At 38.2% G+C, this 14,311-nt stretch overlaps 1 protein-coding gene across 4 annotated transcripts in view; it reads right to left on the reverse strand.

Annotated features, from left to right (window-relative positions):
* Positions 1-14,311, reverse strand: part of ME2 (malic enzyme 2) — a 54,202-nt gene that overhangs the window by 22,141 nt on the left and 17,750 nt on the right. For all 4 annotated transcript variants that reach the window (XM_036064739.2, XM_078060296.1, XM_078060297.1 and 1 more), the window contains 8 exons: positions 10,612-10,761; positions 8,224-8,299; positions 6,956-7,117; positions 6,490-6,593; positions 4,540-4,649; positions 3,911-4,008; positions 3,484-3,597; positions 971-1,085 (listed from right to left, as the gene is read on the reverse strand). In XM_036064739.2, coding sequence (XP_035920632.1) covers positions 971-1,085; positions 3,484-3,597; positions 3,911-4,008; positions 4,540-4,649; positions 6,490-6,593; positions 6,956-7,117; positions 8,224-8,299; positions 10,612-10,761 — 929 coding nt within the window. The remainder of the gene's footprint in view (positions 1-970; positions 1,086-3,483; positions 3,598-3,910; positions 4,009-4,539; positions 4,650-6,489; positions 6,594-6,955; positions 7,118-8,223; positions 8,300-10,611; positions 10,762-14,311) is intronic.

The raw sequence follows: 14,311 nt of genomic DNA on the forward strand, positions 1-14,311 counted from the left end.
ACATTTTTAATTTTTGTTTCCTTGACCCTCCAGAGATAGAATCAATGGACAGATTCTTAGGTTTTCATATTGAGTTTTGAGAGAAATTGACTGGGTGATCTTCAAGATGTCCTCTTGCTCTAAGAAATTAAGAGTTCTAATCAATGAAGAAGCTAATGACCATAGAAACTTATTGTTTGTGACTGTTTTACTATTTAGCATTCAATAGGGCTTCTACATGAAAGTGACCAAATTATTAAAAACTTATGGATTCAAATCTTACAGCTATATAGAAAATGAAATAGCTCCTCTTTTAAAGACTTCTACATTTTCTGGGGCGCCTGGGTGGCTCAATTGGTTAAGCGTCCGACTCTTGGTTTCAGCTCAGGTCATGATCTCAGGGTGCTGAGACTGAGCCCTGTGTTGGGCTCTGCGCTCAGTGCGGAGTCAGCTTGTCCCTCTGCTCTTCCCAACCCTCCTACCTCCCCTACCCCCCACCCCACTCACATGCCCTCTCTTTCTGTCTCTAAATAAATAAATAAAATCTTAAAAAAAAATAAAGACTTTTACATTTTCTGGGGTGAACCCAATGCCATTTTGGCATATTCTGAAGTCAGCTATGCAATGTCTGACTCTCAAAACATACCAAAGCTTTCTGCTTTGTTGCCAATGCAAAGCTTTGACCCTGCATAGGACTTTCTTGGTTCAGTCTGTCCTATGACCTTGATCTTTTTCAGGTTTTGAGCATAGTAGTCACACCAACTCTAAAAGCAAAGCATGATCAATTGCACAGCTTCCCGCACTTAAGAGTACAGGCAACATCTGTTAACTGAACTTTACACACTATGACCAAAAAGCTATCACAGAAAAACACATTATATGCTGAAAGCTAGATAAAATAGGTCATTTCATTTTTAGTACTCCTGCATGGTAGTTATGACCAGCAACATAAAGTTAAGTGATATGATGACTTGTCAACAACTCTACTTACCAATTATAGCTGAAGGCCTGAGTATATTTACTGCATCTTCAAAAGTATCAGGTATATTCTCCGGGGCTGAGTGAGCAAATGGTTCCTGATGACTCTCTATTTTAGCTTTCCGCCCCTGAATTTTTGAGAAAAATACAGTATTTTTTAGTAAATGCTTACTGAGGATTAATTGAAAAGACATCATTATGAGTCACATATTGTTTCTACACTAGGAATATCTTTTCATTCTCATTTACTTTCCTCTTCACCCTTTATCTTCTAATTCTATCTTGCCGTGTCCACAAAACCCAGATATAAACATAAATCCTGTTATAAATAGAAACCTCCTAGTCCCTGTCAAAAACTCATTTATTTTGTGAAGTGCTTCTAAATCCAATATGGCACAAAGGCTTGGAATCCCTTATCTGGGCTAGATGTAAAATATTTTCATATTTTATAAAGGTATTATGGTAATATATCAAATATTATAAATTCCCCCACCATGGCACACCAAACTGAACAAAATTTAGTACACTAAGTACAAAAGGTCGAGATTATTAATACCCTCTCTGGTTTTGCTACCAGATAAGTTCAAGTCAATCAGATTTGTTACCAATTTCAAAAAAAACTTTGGGATTTCAGAGCTTTTAGGATTTCAGAATTGCAGACAGACATCATGGACTTGTACTAGCAAGAGCTCTGAAATAAGAGGAACAGGGAATTCTGGTTCAAGATGGCTGAATGAAGAAATGTGTTTTCCTCCCGAAATCCTAAGCCAAAAACTATAAAAATTAAATCTTTAGTAGTGTTTCAAGGCCAGGAGACATACCACTGACAAACCAGAACAGTGAAGAATTTCTCAACAATTTAAAGTGGTCAAAAATATATCAAATGCAAAAACCAACCAGGCTGAGAAATCCATATCCTTATTTTGGCAAAAGAGGAGACCCCACTGCAGAGGTGAATTTTTCCATCAGAACTCCAGGATAACCCCAGATAAGAACTAGCGGGGTCTGGGAAAAGCAGCACACTATCATCAGCTGGATGGGAAGTTAATTAAAGGACTGACATATAGGCACAACAGATCCAGGTTCTCAGGACAGGGGCTCTTTATGCTTGCCCCCAGGAGGATCACAGCTCTCCAATATGCAGGTTCAACAGGAAACTCTCAAAGTCTCAAAAAGGAGGGCAGTGTTTGGGTCAGCAGGAGAGTCTAGACGCCTAAAACCCATAGGTCAAGCTATTCACGCACCCTAAAAGAAGAATATACCCTGAACTTGCAGATACACAGGGATTCTCATTTGTGCTAGCCAACAGCATCCTCATTCTAGATTTGACTTGTTACAAATATAAAAAAGAAACAAAAAAAAAATTTGTGAAAACCAACACTACAAAAAGAAGCACCAAACTGTGTACCAGTAAAAATACGTATTCTGCCAATAGCCTTCTAAAAGTACAAAGTTTATAATCCTTGTATCTTATATACAAGCAAATACAGTGGTTATAGCTCACTTGGAAGGCAGCCCAGCTGAATGGCCAAGAGCACAGGCTTCACAGGCTGCTTGGATATGACCTTGGGAAAGTCACCTGCCCTTTCAGATCCTCAGTTTCCTTATTTGTAAAACTTCACAGAATTTTTGAGAAGATTAAATGAGATACCTGTAGAATCTTATCACAGTGGTCTGGTACATTTTAAACCACTATTTTAAATTATGTATAATTTAAGCACTCAAGATTTTTCATTCACACACTTTCATTTTATTTTCTGTACCAACAGTTGTGAGTACAAGTTAAGAAGAAAAGATTTCAGAATTGAAACAAAGTACATTGAAATAAGCTTGCTCCAAAGAGGTGTATTTCAAGTACCTGCTGTATGTCATTATATACAGCAAAAAGACAACAGCATTGTGTACTGGGTAGGTTCAACCATGAAATGGTTTACCTAACGTGTTACACAGTATAAGATAAAATGCATTTAGTAAGCTACTAAAACTGGCAATCAATGCTAGGAAGGCAGGCAGGTGCAAAGGATGCTAAATTAATCTGGGCTGGAAGCTCTTTCTTATCCATGAGCTAGCTTCAGGAAAGGGTCGTGGATTTCTCTCACACTGTTACAAGGGATTAAGATCTCTAAATGGTTAAGGAATTTCTGCTCAAATGTCGGATGTCCTGCTAACGATTTAATTAGAAACTTCTGAGTTCCAATTAAAAACCTAGTTTTAGAAAGGTCAAATACAATCTTATTTGTATGGTTACTTGATCTCTTAAGAGTCAGAGAACAAAGCAAGAAAGAATATGGCTGGTGCCAACACGGAGATTATGACTTACTGAATATGAAGCAAGAGTCTTTATAAAAGACAAAAAGGAGACTGGAGGATTTCTGTTGAGAATATACTGGAAGGTCCCCAACTGATACAATCTAGATAGTTCAGTATGATACAATATTTTAAGAATTGATAATATTTTTAAAAAGTCAAACTAAAAGTATCATTGTAACAACATTCTTTTGCTTCTCCAAGATTTAAATAGCTTACCTTAAATAATAAACCAAACTTGTCAACCATCCAAATTTTCTTTTGTGCCTCTTCTTCTGGGAGGCCATTTTCTACCATAGCCATAACTATGAGATTTGCAATTCCAAGAGCAGCCTGTCCAACAAAACATAAATTTAAAAAATAAAGACCAGGGTATAATACAATGCTTGAATTATTTTATATATGAGGATTATACGTTATGAGGAATATTTGGTTTATTCCCTAACAAATCATGCAAAAGTTGATTCTTCGTGATATTCTCTCTAAACATAGTATTATCTCTAAACATATTTTAAATTACCTACATTACAATAGAGATTTTCACTTCATACAAGATCCCAACAAAATTAGAAGCTCATTATGTCACATTTTTCCAATTCTAAAGGAGAGTTTTAGTTTTAAATTCTAAAAGCTTACAAAAACTTACCTCTCCTGCTCCAAGGAATAAGATTTTGTGTTCTGAGAATGATTTACCAATAACTTTTTGTGCTGCAAGAAGACCTGCTAGAGCTACTGCAGCTGTTCCTGTAAGAAAAAAAAAGATTTTTTAAGATGATTTATTTATTTTGGGGAGAGAGAGAGCTCATGAACGGGGACCAGGGGGAGGGCAGAAGGAAAGAATCTCAAGCAGACTCCCCACTGAGTGCAGAGCCCAATGCAGGGCCTGATCTCATGACCCCGAGATTATGACCTGAGCTGAAATCAAGAGTCGGACGCTCAACTGAGCCACCCAGGTGCCCCCCAAAATAAATATTTTTTTAAATAAAAAAAGGGCAGGGCGCCTGGGTGGCTCAGTTGGTTAAGCGACTGCCTTCGGCTCAGGTCATGATCCTGGAGTCCCAGGATCGAGTCCCGCATCGGGCTCCCTGCTCGGCAGGGAGTCTGCTTCTCCTTCTGACCCTCCTCCCTCTCATGCTCTCTGTCTCTCATTCTCTCTCTCTCAAATAAATAAATAAAATCTTTAAAAAAAAAAAAAAAGAATAAATAAAAAAAGGGCAGATTAAAAACATTTAAAGAAGGAGAGATCAAAAACCTAAGCTTTTCTTTTTGCTTTACCTTGAATATCATCATTGAAGGTACAATACTTTTCTCGATATTTTCTCAAGAACCTGAATGCATTATGATTTCCAAAGTCTTCAAACTGAATAAGTGTGTTCCGTCCATATCTAAAAACAGCAAAATCCATAATGGCTGTGTTGAAAATACCATTATTAAACAGCTTTCCTGTCTAATATTTTCTTATGATCCCATTTAAAAATAATGTATCATGTTAGTCCATTTAAGGCCACCTGGCAATTTTCAGAGCCTGTGAAAACTGGAGTTGAAATGCAGAAATCTACCACTCATTCAGAAAAATTTATGGGGTGAATCTATGGGATATTAATCGGTATAAGCGATTTCCAAGTGCCTACAAGGTTGCCCAGCACATATAAGCATGAAATAACTTCCTAAAAAGAGATTTTTATTTGAGTCTCATAAAGTATATATTTGATATGTGTAGTCTCGTTATATTAGGAGTTAAACAGCAACACAGGAAAGTATATATTAAATAAGAGGTTAAAAAATAATTTCTGTAGGAGTTCACTGGCATTCAAAAAAAGAACCCAATCATCTGGGGTAAGGGAAGGCTTGAAAAGGAGGTAAGACTTTATTTGGGCCCTCAAAGAATGAAAAGTAAAGAGGTAGGAAGAAAAACAAGGTGTATTTTGGTGACCCTGAATTTTCAACAGTCAGGCTATGTATTTCAGGGTTTATATGAAAGGATCAGGAGAAGTTGGTTAAGGTAGGTTGGGGCCAGATAAGGTAGACTCTTGAATGCAAAATTAGGGAATGGGGATTTTATTCTGTATCTGATACAGAATCACTGAAGGGCTTCAGGAAAGGAAAGACTCTCTAGGAAGGACAGACCTGCCAGTGACAATGCAGCACATTCTGGTGTGTGGAGAAGCAGCTAGAAGGCTCCTCTGGTATGGGGACAAGAAAATCTGAGGGAGAAGCCATGGGAAGTCAAAGGGACAATTATGAGACATTAGAATGAACAAACAGAACTTGATGAGGACCACCTGAGATGTAAGGGAAAGGCTGTTCAAGTGCCAGGGCAATGTGGATGACTAAGAAGATACTATTTGATTGTCCAAGGTAGGGAAGTGAGGGAAGGGAGGAGATGGCAATTTCTGGGAAGATGAAAAGTTTAGTTTTAGATATGTCAGCTTTAACTCTGAAAAGGCATTAATTTTCTAGTATGTTCTATGTACGAGCAATGTAAAAGGTAGGGCTGAGCTGGATCATAAAGAGCTTGGACTTTACCCTAGGACAACAGGGAACCACTGAGAGATTTCAAGCAATAGAATGACATGATGAAGTGCACATTTTTAAAAGATTAACACAGAAGTAAGGTGAAGATGAAATGGAGAGGAGAGAAATTAGAGGCAGGTTTAGAAGCATCCTGGAGAAAGAGGAGGATCTGCAGAAAGGCTGTGGCAATGGAAAAGAGGAGATGTATCTCTAAGGCATTTAAGTGGTAGGACCATCTGGGTCTGAGGACTGATGGACTCTGGAGGGGGTTGACGGAGAAGGAGGAAGAGTCAAAGATAATATCAAGAGCAAAGTTTTGGCCAGAGCGTGAATGTTGCTGCCATTAATAGAGGTTGGCTAAACAGAAGACGGGCAGTTTGCTAAGGGAAGGAGTTGTTTTGCACACGAATATGAAGAAGCAACAGAATGTCTAGATGGAGGATTCTGCGTGTTAGAACTGAATAGTGAGGGTCTGGCGGGAGCGGGAAATGCACACTTGCCACATGAAGTCAGACAACTCAGGAGAGCAAGGCAGAATACAAAGGGTGTCACCAGTCTCAGTACATCTAAGCAGGCAGGACAGAACCCAAGCTCTCAAAAATCTAATCTCCTTCTATGCATCTTCAAAAGAGATAAAGAAAAACAAAACTGTGGTTCCTTTCATTAGTTAAAGACGCTTTCATTTACTCAAACTTAAAAAAAAAAAAATACCTGTCAGTAATGGCTTTCATAAACTCATCAATCAGGTCATCATAACGTTGTGATCGATCTCTTTTCTGATATAAGCCCATGTAAAACGGATCTTTTAAGAGTGCCTATAAAATAGACCAAATGTAATAATCATTTTGTTACATAACCAGCTTAAACATGTTCTATAAAACAAAAATTGCGAAATAAAAAAATTACTAATGTAATTTTTAAAACCTTACTACATTTCTTCAAGAAACTCTTAAAGAGACTTAATTTATTATTTGTATAAATATTTATAAATAAATAAATAAATTTATAAATAAATAAAATGTTATTTGTATAAATATTAAAAGCACAGTTTAAGACAAAGGCTAACTTTAATCACAAAATTTTCCCATCTTATGTTATCTTCCAAAGAAGAGTGCAGTAAAGCTTTCGTTTTTTAAATATGGGAGGGAGATCGAAGGGGGAAAACAGTCTTACTCACTGGATTATCGGTTCCTACGTCAATGCACACAGGCAGGCATCTATCAGGCCGTATTCCTGCACAAGCAGTATACAAACACAGTTTCCCCACAGGGATTCCCATTCCATAGACACCCAGATCTCCGAGACCCAGAATTCTCTCTCCGTCAGTCACCACGACAGCCTTAATTGCAAAAAAAATATATAAATTAAAAGTTGTCAAAAGTGGGGTACTAAAAAGCATTTGAAAAAAGATTCTCTGTTTATTTTCACTCTCATTTTTAAAATAATATTGTTTCTTGACTAACTACCAAAGTAAGCCAACCAAGCATATTTAAAATTCTAGGATTTCTAGAATCTAGGTGCAAAATAAAGATGAACTAGATCTGATTTCCCTTTGTCTTTGATTTAGAAACAGAATGTTTCTGACTGGAGGATCAGCTTATAGATCTTCACAAAAACTAAACTGGGGAGAGGCAGGCAAACTTCTGATAGAGATTAACCAGAAGAAAAAAACAAGGTTAGAAATGAACAATATGCTGCTCCCACATAATAACCTAGGCCAAACAAGAAACACCTTAACAACAGTGGGGGAAAAAAGATCTCAAATAAAAAATATACTTATCTTCAAGGTTTGAAGATGATACTATGAGTTTAATTATCTGGCTAAATTTTTTCTAGATTATTAGAACTCATGATTATTCATCAAAGATTATTTTGGTGAGGAAGACATGTTATAAAGGCAAGTAAGATTACTGCCTGTAACAAGCACTAAAGCCTGCCGAAAGATCTTAAGTAAATCATTAGATTTTATTTTATGAAAGACAGCCAGATGGACCAGATTTATATTTATGACATTTGAAACTCTAAGAGTTTTATATTTGCTTAAGGATCTAAATCTATCTGAGATTTAGAAGAAAAAAGGTGTCATAAATCCTCTCAACCACCCACCAAAATGAAAGTTTTTATGGCATTTTATTTTCTCTACCTAGAATAATATTAATAGAAACAGAAAAGCAATAGAGAGAAGGTGAGAAACACCAGTGGCATCAACAGTGACAGGTTCACCTGGTGAACTAACTCCCATTTCATTCCCAGAGTCGAACTCTGTACTGGTGACCCAGTTTGCAATTATTACTATCATGATCTCCTCAGAGCACAAAATCTGCATGTATGCAAGTGCAAAATAAATCAGAGCAACAATGAAAACTATTCTTGGAAATTCAGAGGTAACTTACAAAGAAGGAAAAAAAAAGATTATGAAGAGGAAGGTTGTGCTGTTAGTAGTACCTTAACATGATTTTCTGGCCAGTTATCCACAATTGATCTAACATGACCTCTGTCTGAGATTGAAATAAATAATCCCCTGCAACAGAACAAAAACACCTTTGCATTTCACAACAGTTTTTTGTTTTCTCCTAAGTTTTTGTTCATAACTGGAATATTTAGATATTTTAATAAAACATCAAGACACAGTATCATTTCCAAGCAGATTTGGCTAAATCACACTGGATTATTTTCAAATATTTTCAACTATTCCAAACTGTAATTGCATTGCTCACACAGGAGCTGCAACAAAGATCGTTATTAAATGACATGATTGTATTACCCAGGAAGAATCTCGATACATCTCCGGTAGAAAGCAGTATAAAAATAAACCACCAACGCAGGACAGCATAATAAAGCTATGTAAACTACTATTAAAACTCACTAAAACTGAAAATTTGAAATTTGAAGGAGCAGGAAGGGAAAGGAGAAAAGTATAGTAACTTCACACAAAAGAGGATGTCCTTGAAGCATTAGGAAAAAGTGAAAAGTTATTTTATTTTATTTTATTTTTTTATTTTTTATTTTTTATTTTTTTAAGATTTTATTTATTTATTTGAGACAGAGAGAATGAGAGAGAGAGAGCACATGAGAGGGGGGAGGGTCAGAGGGAGAAGCAGGCTCCCTGCTGAGCAGGGAGCCCGATGCGGGACTCGATCCAGGGACTCCAGGATCATGACCTGAGCCGAAGGCAGTCGCTTAACCAACTGAGCCACCCAGGCGCCCGAAAAGTTATTTTAAACACACTGTGTATTGTTATCCAATTGAGATAAATCATCCAGATTTTTAAAAAGGAAGAGAGGAAGGAAGAAGGGGTGGGAGAGAAACATAGGTTGTAGAAAACAGGTTAGGTAGAGATGAAGGCCAACAGGCGCCCAGTGCCTTCACACTGGTTCTTATACTTAACTTTCTCATTGGTATCTCAACTTTGGCATTACTATCCTAACTCAAATCAGTTTAAACAGTTTCTCAACCATAGCTGAATAATATAATCATCTGATGGGCTTTTTAAAAAATGCCAGGGGTCCCACCCCCAAAGATTCTGATTTAACTGACCTGGATTTTAGATCAAGATTTACCGACCGTCTTCTATGCAAAAGACACAGTATCTGCCCTCACCCCAAAGCCATATTCTTTATGCTTCATGTCAGTTCTGAGCGCTGGGTACACATCAGAACTACACCAGGAACTTTTATGAAACACCTACCTGGGGGCTCAACTCCAGACTGACTGAATCAGAATCTCTATAGGTGGGGCCCAGGCATAAATATATTTTTAAGTTTCTCCTTGTCCTTTAATCTGGATTGAGAACCACTATTCTGAATGAAAAAGAACTATAAAAGAGCTGAACAGCTGGGTTAACGTAACAAATTGTTTAACACACATTAATTGATGGCAGCACATAGAACAGACAGTGTTCTCAAAGTGTCTTCCAGGGAACACCTGCAATACCATCACCAACTGTGTTCATTAAAATCCAGACCTCTACAACTTTCTCTTTTTCATTAGAATCTTGGGAATGGGAAAGAGAGGAAGGTTGGCACGGATCAACATTTTAAGTCCCACAGCTGTTTTGTACACACATTAAAGTCTGAAAGCCACTAGGCTAGATGAGGGGAGAGTGAAGATCAATGCTATCATGCATTGTCTGAAGGTCTACATTTGTATCGATATGTAAGCAGGACATGGGAAAGGTGTGAGGACTGTTGAAAATGCCAATAGGTTAGAGGAGCGCAACAAGAAAACACAAACTAATCATTGTCCCATCAGTTCCTCATCTGACCTTCTCAGCTGCTCTTTAATAGGTACTAGCATCCCTATTTTATGAGAAAACAGATTCAGAGGGAGAAAGTGACTTATGGAAAGACTTAAGTAGATGCCCATTTCCGTACTCTTTCTATTTAAAATATTTGAGGTGCTAGAGCTATTTGAAATTAAAATTTGGAGAAGCTCATAAAAAAGAACAAACAACAGAGATTAAAGCCAACAAAAAAAATTAGAATCTTTTAATGTGGGCAGACTGTCAAACTGACATTAATGATAACTCTGGAGAACCTGCCACCAAAATTAATAGTACGCCCCCCCATTTTTGTACAGAAATGCACAGTTCTTCTACCAATCATAATAACTTGCAGAAGATTAGGAATGAATGTTGCCATTTCTACAAAAACAAGATATGAACATGCTGGGTTTTTATTAACCCCTTTTTGTCCAAATTAAGCTTTTGTGAGGTGGGAAATGTGATTGACATAAGACTGTAATACATAAAGGAGAAATGTAAGAGGTGTTAGGGAGTGCTATTTTTCCTATACAATAATCATTTACAAATATATCTTTAAAAATAAGCCTTACTTAGGTCTTCTAAAGATGTGTCCATATTGGGAGCAGGCAAGACCCACTGTTGGTGTATATACAATTGGCATCAGACTTTCAATATCATCTTGCAGAATTCTATAAAACAACTTCTCATTTCTTTCTTGTATTCCCATTATATAGATGTATCTGAAATTAAGCATAGTAAATAATGTCTACATCAGTCAGCATTTACACTCAAAGTTTTGGCCTTTAGAATTAGAAGTTATATGTAAACATCTAAAACTGAGGACTCCCCTTCCTACCAGAAAACAAAACCCTAAATTATCATTTTTAACACCAAGGACAAAAATTAACAAAAATAAAAATGTTCTTAAATGGTAGATGATGATAACAAAGAAGAGGAGGAGGAGAACAGCAGAAACAACAGCTAACATTTATTGAGCCCTTACTGTGAGTCAGGCTCTGTACCAGGCACTAGAAATGCAAAGACTACCAGGAGACCACCCTACTCACAAGGAAATAACCTTCAAGGTGACTGACATGTAAATATGGAAGCAAAATAAAGTGGCATTCAATCAGAAAGGATGAATACCCAACTTTTACATCAACATGGATGGGACTGGAGAAGATTATGCTAAGTGAAATAAGTCAAGCAGAGAAAGTCAATTATCATATGGTTTCACTTATTTGTGGAACATAAGGAATAGCATGGAGACATTAGGAGAAGGAAGGGAAAAATGAAGGGGGGGAAATCGGAGGGAGAGATGAACCATGAGAGACTATGGACTCTGAGAAACAAACTGAGGGTTTTAGAGGGGAGGGGGGATGGGGGATGGGTTAGCCCGGTGACGGGTATTGAGGAGGGCACGTACTGCATGGAGCACTGGGTGTTATATGGAAACAATGAACCGTGGATCATCACATCAAAAACTAATGGTGTATTGTATGGTGACTAACATAACATAATAAAAAAATAAAAATAAATAAAGTGGCATTCATTCAACTATTTACTAAATACTATGTGCCAGGCACTATGTTGGACTCCCAGGATGTAAGAAGTGACCCCTGCCCTTGTGGAGTTAGAATCCAGTAGCTTAAATGCGTTATAAGGTCCATACAGAGTGCAGCGGTACCACAAAGGCAATGGTAAATTTGTATACATATATAATAAATGGCTTTTCAAGAATAAAGTTTAGAAAACTGGGAAATGTTGACTTGAAAAAAACCAATGACAGGGCGCCTGGCTGACCCAGTCAGAAGAGTGTGTGACTCTCGATCTCAGGGTTGTGAGTTTGATGTTGGGTATACAGATAACTAAAAAAATAAAATAAAATAAATGAACTTAAAAAAATAAAAAGCTGTAGATGCTTCTACTTTTAAAAAAGAAAGAAAAAGAAAAAAGCCAGTGATCATCTTGAATTAAGTATGTGTAAAACGGACTCATTACTTTTCACTCAAACTTGTCTCTCCTATTATCATCTGACCGAATGGGGATCTGAGATCCCATTCTTGATTTCTTCCTCTCCCACTCTGTCTTACCCTAGTCTAATAAATCAACAAGACCTACAGTGTCCACATGCTAAATAATTTTAAAATATACCTATAACTCCCCTCCACCCTCACTCTGTCCAAGCCAACATCATTTCTCACTTGGGCTACCTCAAGAACTTTCTTTCTTTCTTTTTTTAGAGGTGGGGGCAGAGAGAGGAGAGTGAATCTTCAGCAGGTTCCACGCCAGCATGGAGCCCAACTCAGGGCTCAGTCTCACAACCCTGCGATCATGACCTGAGCTGAAATCAAGGGTTGGACGCTTTACTGACTGAGCCACCCAGGCGCACCACTTTAAGAACTTTGCCCCCCTGCTCCAATCTATTCTTCTCTTAAAAAAATAACTCCGACCATTTCTATTCTCCTTGAATGCCTTCCAAACACCCATTAAATAGGCTTATGCTTCTAAAACGGTTAACAAGACCTCTGCCTACTTTCTAGCCTCATCTTCCTACTGAAATTACTTCAGTTTCTCAAATGCACCACATCTCTTACCTTGGTGTTGCTATATACAAGACACCCTTTGCCTGGAACACCCTCCATCCATGCACAGTCCCATACTTACACTCCCTGAATCAAACACAGGTGGCACACTCTCCCTTTCTGACCGTTCCCCTCCCCCACCACACATACTCTGCACAGATTTTCCTGTTTTCAGGTCCCTCAACACCCTACTCCTACTTCTGCAATTCTCACTCCACTTCCTGACTTTGTCTTCCCTCCAGCCTGGATGATACCATGAGCTAGGGACTATTGCCTTATATAAATCTGTATTTCCAGTAACTAGCAAAGTTAATGGAATATAAGTGGTGTGCAAATATTTGGTGAACAAATAGGGAGAAGTGATTCCATTTATAAGAGGAATAATATTTTCTATGTAGCTATTGCAGACAGAAATAATACCAGTAGGTTCACTTTCACCTTCATTTCACTTTGGTCACTCTTCTGAATGCTTCCCACTGGATCTTGTCCTCACCTAGGACTGTTACAGCTCAGAAATCTCGAATGCCACTAATGCAGTACTCTGATCATAACCCTCTCCCCTTTGGCTAGCTATATAATGCCCCACTTCACAGTTCTTAGGGAGACCTCTGACTTCTGGATCGCTTCATTTCCTCCTTTTCTATTAGGCTCCCTCCTGGCCTCTCTTTTTTCCCCACTCTGGATCCCATGAGCAAGCCTCTCACTCTCAACAAATCTTCACCACTGTGGAACACCCCCGCACCTTTATCACCGCACTACCCTGCCACAGCGTCAGTCTTTTCCAGCCATGAACCCCCTGAAGGCAAGGGCTGAATTTCTCATTTTTGTAGTTCTAGAGCTTAAAACAATGCCTGGCACATAAGAGCCCTGAATGAATATTAGCTGAATGAATTAATGTAGCATCTTTGCCAGCCCAGCAAACCCCAAACCTGAATTACTGTTACATTTTACCTTTTCTGTGGAAAAATAACATTGCTGGACAGAATGGCATCAATACAAATAAGATTATGCCACTAGGCCTTCCGGGCCTACCCATGCCTTTAATCTGTCCTTGTTCAGCTTCACTTTTGGCTAAATGGCTGTTCTAAACATTTATCACTCTCCTTACCAATTCTATTTAACCTTGGTCCTTATAAATCTTAGCCACAACCTTCATATTCTACATCATAGAGAGAATCAAGGTCATCAGGTGGGATGAGATCTCACAAGCTCTGCTCCACCACCTACATACACCACCTTCTTACCTGTGTCTGTATTTTATCTTCAATCTCGCCTCAGAGAATGAGCTGTTCTTTTTTCTTGTTCAAGGCCAGCCTCTACCTCTGTACCCAACCCAGTGCTCTCTATCTTTGCATTTGACCCTATGAGCTCTACTTTTGCACTTGACCCTATGTCCCTTTCCATTCTCTGGGATCTTGTTCTATCAGTTACCCTTTCTTCTGGGCTCATTCCTCACAGCGCAAGCACCTTCAACTTCCTTCTAGCCTGAAAAATACCACCCCCCGCAAAATATAGTCCCCAAGCAGGACTATAAACCCAAGTCTTGCTTTACTTACTGTTCAGTGTCTTTCCTATCCCCTTACCTAACTTCTTGAAAAAGTGCATTTCCTTTCCTCTCAATCATTTCTCAGTCTATTGTACTCTTCCTTTTGCCCTGACAGATCAAAGAAACCACTCTCACCTGTCATCAAACAATTTCCCGTAC

Source organism: Halichoerus grypus, chromosome 13 (assembly GCF_964656455.1).
Source record: "Halichoerus grypus chromosome 13, mHalGry1.hap1.1, whole genome shotgun sequence".
NCBI lineage: Eukaryota > Metazoa > Chordata > Mammalia > Carnivora > Phocidae > Halichoerus > Halichoerus grypus.